A 5,530-nucleotide genomic window follows, 5' to 3' on the forward strand; every position below is an offset into this window, starting at 1 on the left:
CAAGCCGCCATTGGCCCGAGGACGTGTGCCATCTTGGCACACGGCACTGTCGTGGTCCAGCTTTTGTCGCGTCTGTCGTCCAGCTTCTGCTTTGATGTCTGAGCCCCACAATTCCCGATGTACACTCCCTCAACGATTCGAATCTCCCCGACAAAGTCTCGCTACTCGAGCATTCCGCAATTTCTCTTGATCTGCACAAGTGCAGCGGTCTCAATCCGGATCTTCCATAATGGCACCAAATCACTCAGATTCCACCACAACTCCTCGTATCGATGCGACCTTCTCGTCGCTCAAGACTCCCGACCAGGCATTCCGATAATACAATTGCAATCATATTGAAGGTCCATGCCAAAATAAGCTATTGCTACAAAAACTACAGCTTAAGAAATAAATAATTGACATCAATAGTAGTGTATTGGAAAATTACCTACTTAGATGTACAGCACTGCACATTACTTTGCGTTCACGATAGCTGCTACAGTGTTTGCGTCCCAGGAACGCCGATTCATCTTCAGGAACAACACGGTTTCAAGGTGAATAGGCAGCATACGCTGGCGATGGTGGGAAAGAGTATGTTTCGCCACACTAAAAAGACGCTCCACGGTGTTTGACGTCGGCGGGATGAAAAGCACACCATCAAATATCTTCTTTGCACCGCGCCGCTTTTTTCTAGTCGCCAAGACTCTCTCGGCAAAGCCCTGTGGGCGTCCGTGCCTGGTGTCCGGTGTCGTAATTGCGGGTACCGTCTCGAATGGCTGCAACATCGGCTCCTGGTCGTTCGTCAGCTCGTCCACGGCGCCTGACAGGGCTACAACGCACGCTCGCTCGAAGTCCACGTATTTGCGTCGGCAGCAAGATACTTTTTCACAACGGAATGCTTCTCGATGAGCGCATCAAAGATATCGCGCACATCGAGAAGCGTTACGTTGTCGTCTTGAAGCTTCATGGTGGCCGACTGGAAGTCGCCAAGCTGGCAGTAAAAAAGTAGCTGCAGACTTGCTTGGTCGTGAAGGTGTTGGCGAGAGCCATGGTGAGATCACAAATTATAGACGAGCGCCTCAGGTTCGCGTTTTGAGCGACCGTTGCTAACAGCCATCTGGAGACCGAGCTCCGTATTTACGCAAAACAAAGCAGAAAAAACTAGATTTTACGAAAAAATAAAGTACTTTGTTGTAAATACAAAATAACTAATTGGAAAAAGTCATCCAATTTGTAAAATCAATAATTTAGTGTAAACTATTGTATTGAAGCAGCAATACAATGATTATTTCGGAATGCCTGCCTCTGCGTACCCGTACAAGCAAAGTCGTGATGTTCGGCGCGTCCTTCTTGATCACGCTGATCGTCGTGCTGCTGGTTAAGTACGGCAACAAGGTGCAGGTCGACCACGAGAATCTGTGGCCTCTACAGAATTTTGTCGAAATTTCTCTGTTGATCGTGGTGGGGATGATCACGGTGTACACGAGCGTGGCTCTGGACAAGAAGACGCACGATCCCAAGACCAATAGTTCACGCAATTATGACGTGGTGGAGACGCCTCGTCTTCCGTCCGTCGCTGCGGATGTCCACACGTTCCAGAATCTTATTTCTGAGTACAATGTGGACGTTGGACGTCGTCCGAACATCCCCGACCTCATTGAGTCGGCGTTTATGGAGCACCGCGCGTTCCGTAAGGCGAATCCATCGTCGTCCGCTGCTGGTAACAAGACGATCGGCGTGTTTGTTTCAGGCCCCGAGGAGCTCAAGAAAGCGGTCGAGTACGCGATCGCAGACATCGGCAGCCAACACTTTGATGTGCATGAGGAGGAATTCGAACTTTGAGTGTAGAATCTTCAAGCTTCACCGTAGCAGTTTTCAAATATTGTCGTTTTATTCATAATTCAAATTCTTCTTCGTGAATATCAAAGTCACTCGCACTAATTGCCGACGCAGCTCGAACTATCGCGGTCTTCAAGCTCCCTGGTCCTGACACGAAAACACCAATGGACTCACCATCAGTGCAATGGATTGCGTGTAACTGTCGAAAATGTTCCGTTATATTTGGTCGATAGCCACTCGATTTGGGTGCTGCAACTCTCCCTCAAAACTTTTGCACTCTTCGCTGCTGCTTTTTGTATGTACAGCTGCGCTGTATTAATGCGTTGGATACGCAATATTCGAGCTACCTGCAGGGCTCAGTACCCCGTGGAAGAGTGGAATCTCAAGAAAAGTTTACTGTCAGAAGCTGGCGAAAATCGCGTTTTCGGTCGTGGTATTTCGACTTTCCGTGATCTAATTGGTGAATTTCACGTCCAGGTTGTCTTGCAGTCCAACCAGCATGCCACTGTCGAATTGGAGGACCGTACTACACCCCACCACGAGCCCAAACACAATAAAGTGAAGCATTGAGATGCCACTGGAGCCAAACGAAGACCCAAACGGACACCCTTTCTTCGAAGGGCTGAAAGCTTGCGTCTGCGAGAGTTTTGGAGATTTGCGGCTGTCTTCAAGGGACGAGTCCCATTGTTCTGGTCGAAGAGAAGTTGTCAACGCCAAGTTTACCGATATATGATGTCCGTGTGGGTCTAATTCACGGATTCGAGCCAGTAAAGGCGATAGTTCGTTTAATAGTTCGAGTTCTCGCATCGTAAAAATCGCAGCAATTCGACGAGGATGAAGTTTCCGTCCTTGTAGTTGCCGAGTCTCTGCAACAGCACAAACTTCTTCCAGTATACCAAGCAACGGGGTGATACCAACGCCGCCGCCAACCAAAATAACGGTGTTGTACGCTTGGTACGTTTCAGCCAGAGAGACGCCAAAGTAGCCATCCACATAGACCTCCGGCTGGATTGAACACCTCGTGCACATTTGTTGGTAAGTCATGAGCTTCTCCGTCCAATCACCCAACGCTTTGACCAATATTGTCATGGAATTCGGAGAACTTTTCGGTGACGAAGCGACGGTGAATGCGTGCCACTCTATGCGTGAGATAGCCGGAATATTCAAGTAGACGAACTGCCCAACTTGATATTGTCCCCTCTCGCTTGACATACAAGCTATCACCAGCTTGCATAAGGACGGGGATAACGCTGTAAGCTCCAGAACCTCCACAGGTGTAGTGCCATTACAGTGCGACAGAACTCTGCTAATGAAGTACACAACGACCGAAGGCAGAAGGAACCACACCGCTCGCGCCCAATGCAGACAAGTAAAAAATATTGCCAGGAAGAGAAGCTGGTGCACATTGTAGAACAATTGGTACATTCTGCGTCGGATCCACGGAATAGACGTACCTCCGATCACTAAAAAGCACAAAAGAGCCATTTCCCCGAATACGTTGATCCAAATCTTCCGTCCCATACGTTCACGTAGCGAGCAATCCCAGCAGGGCAACGCCATTTGCTTCCATCTCCCATCCTACAACCAGTCGAAGTAGTAACACCCGCAATGGACAATTCCTGTCAATATCGCGGCAATTCCAAGCCAGCGATGAAATTTGATACCGTTCGCATACGAAACGCTCATAGCCTCCATCCAAACGCTGTTTCGCGTGGCTGGTACAAAGAGCAAGGCCGTGTTGAAGAGACAGTTGAAGCCGAGAGCGTTTCCTGTCATCTTGATGTACGGAGGGCCCGACGGAGGACCTGGAGGGTGAGGAGAAGGCGGGTTGCCACTGGATCGAGGCTTATGTCCATGTTTCTTAGCCAAAAGATCACAGCATTTCCAGTAATTAGGATCATAAGAAACAGAAGTTCACCGTAGCTGAGACTGTCGGATGACGGTCGTCGACGTAGAAACCTTGTAAGTCTCCAAACGTTACGCCGTGTACGCAGTTGACGAAGCCACGAGACCACAGTGACGCATAGTAATGTTGGCACTACCCCGATGAAAAGAAGATATGACGGATCAACCATCTCTTCATGTGTTCCCCACCAAGACGCTACTGTGGACCGAATCTTGTTCTTGTAGAGTGGAGACACGAACGCGGCTTGGCCACCGATGAACAGCACGAAACATAACGCCACAAGAAGTTTCAGCGTGGTGGCGAGTACATATCGCCACAGACTTGGAGAGTGACGACGTTGACGTAGTGCAATTTGTGACTCCGGTTCAATCATGGGCGATATCACGTAGGGATTTGCAAGCCTTCCTGCGGACATTAAGACCTTGGCAATGGACGGAAAGCTCAACAATGAGACGGAGATGCTCGTAGTGGTCGGACGAGTAATCTGTAGAGCACGGTGCTGATGGGCGTTATGGGCACGTGGCGGACACGCGCGACGGTCAATGATTGGCTATTAGGTGTGCACGGCAACTCGTTCCTCCGTTGTTGCGTTGGAGTTATTCAAACAAGCATTTCTTTTCACGAAAATGTATGAATTGATTTTCACTGCAATTCGATAGCATTCCAGCTAGCTCAGTTGTTTAAATGTGGCGGTTTACTCTCAGCCCTCAACGATATTTGACGTGCAACTGACTTATATGCGTTGCCTCTTCGCTTCATGTTTCCTAGTAAAAATTTTTAGAAGGTAATTATTCATGTCGTCCACGCTTAGCCCTTCTGTTGCTTTATCGGCACCATCTCTTCCTGATACGCGGAGGGCTGCTGGTCTTCCACCAGCGCGCCATGTTCAAGGGTATAATAGTTATTGTGGAACTCTGTTAAAAAAAGATCCACAGTCCTACAAACCTCGAGCCTGACATTTACCCTTCCCTGAAGTGTGTGTGTGGGGGGGGCGGTATTTAAACTGACATTTTGACTTGCTGCTGAATAAATGCAAATGCCTAAAAGAATTTAGTCTTACAATAAGGCGTTTTTGCTTTGTTGAATGAGCTCGAGCACGCTCATGCACCAGCGCAAATATCATAATATATGGATAACATCTACGTAATATTTCGATGCCATGCCATTATTTAAAATTTAAAATTTAATACATTTAATGTCACCTGTGATAAATTTTGCTAGACCAATAATGAATGACCAAAGTAATTATTTGTCAGGCTGCACAGACATCGAAGAAGCAGCAACAACCAGTTATGCAAGGTATTTCGCTTTTATCGAGCTGTAAAAACAATTTTAATGCTGCAGGTGCCTGGTTCAGATTACTAGTAAGTGCTGAGAAAGCATCAGCAGCAGATTTTCAAGCTCTTACAGTAACAGTATGACTTAAGGCCATCGCTATTATACTGAAGCGCAACAGCCAGTTTACGGATAGCAGACTATCCGATAGATAGTATGCTGGTGCATCATACTGAGAGGATCGGATAACGAAGTGCACTGTAAGCTCGAGCCCACCATTTATTCTCCGTTTAAAAATGTATTTCGGGATAGCTCACAATAAAGGCGAAGATCCTCTTAATTTAATTTACTTATGCAAAGCTTCCGATGAAAATGCGTCCCAATATCCAAGATAAGCTAAAGTTAATAAAATATATCTTAATAAAAGGGTGGTGCCAAACAAAAACGACGACGAGCCTCAACGATTCCCGGCCGACGGCACGAAAGAAAACGTTTTTCCGTCGCTCATCGTCAGGAGCAATCAAGAATAAA

At 47.3% G+C, this 5,530-nt stretch overlaps 3 protein-coding genes across 3 annotated transcripts; 1 reads left to right on the top strand and 2 right to left on the bottom strand.

The window, feature by feature from the left end:
* Nucleotides 1-452: 452 nt before the first annotated feature.
* Nucleotides 453-946, bottom strand: PITG_23339 (uncharacterized protein; the record flags this gene model as incomplete). Its single annotated transcript, XM_002897227.1, has 2 exons — nt 453-714; nt 816-946. The coding sequence occupies 2 exons, from the start codon at nt 944-946 to the stop codon at nt 453-455; spliced, it is 393 nt and encodes a 130-aa protein (XP_002897273.1).
* A 334-nt stretch (nt 947-1,280) lies between these two features.
* Nucleotides 1,281-1,821, top strand: PITG_16831 (uncharacterized protein; the record flags this gene model as incomplete). The annotated part of the gene is made up of 1 exon (XM_002897228.1): nt 1,281-1,821. The coding sequence occupies one exon, from the start codon at nt 1,312-1,314 to the stop codon at nt 1,819-1,821; it is 510 nt and encodes a 169-aa protein (XP_002897274.1).
* A 716-nt stretch (nt 1,822-2,537) lies between these two features.
* On the bottom strand, nt 2,538-3,594 carry PITG_16832 (uncharacterized protein; the record flags this gene model as incomplete). Its single annotated transcript, XM_002897229.1, has 3 exons — nt 2,538-2,564; nt 2,692-3,396; nt 3,520-3,594. The coding sequence occupies 3 exons, from the start codon at nt 3,592-3,594 to the stop codon at nt 2,538-2,540; spliced, it is 807 nt and encodes a 268-aa protein (XP_002897275.1).
* Nucleotides 3,595-5,530: the final 1,936 nt, after the last annotated feature.

This window comes from Phytophthora infestans, genomic scaffold, assembly GCF_000142945.1.
Source record: "Phytophthora infestans T30-4 supercont1.46 genomic scaffold, whole genome shotgun sequence".
Classification (NCBI taxonomy): Eukaryota; Oomycota; class Peronosporomycetes; order Peronosporales; family Peronosporaceae; genus Phytophthora; species Phytophthora infestans.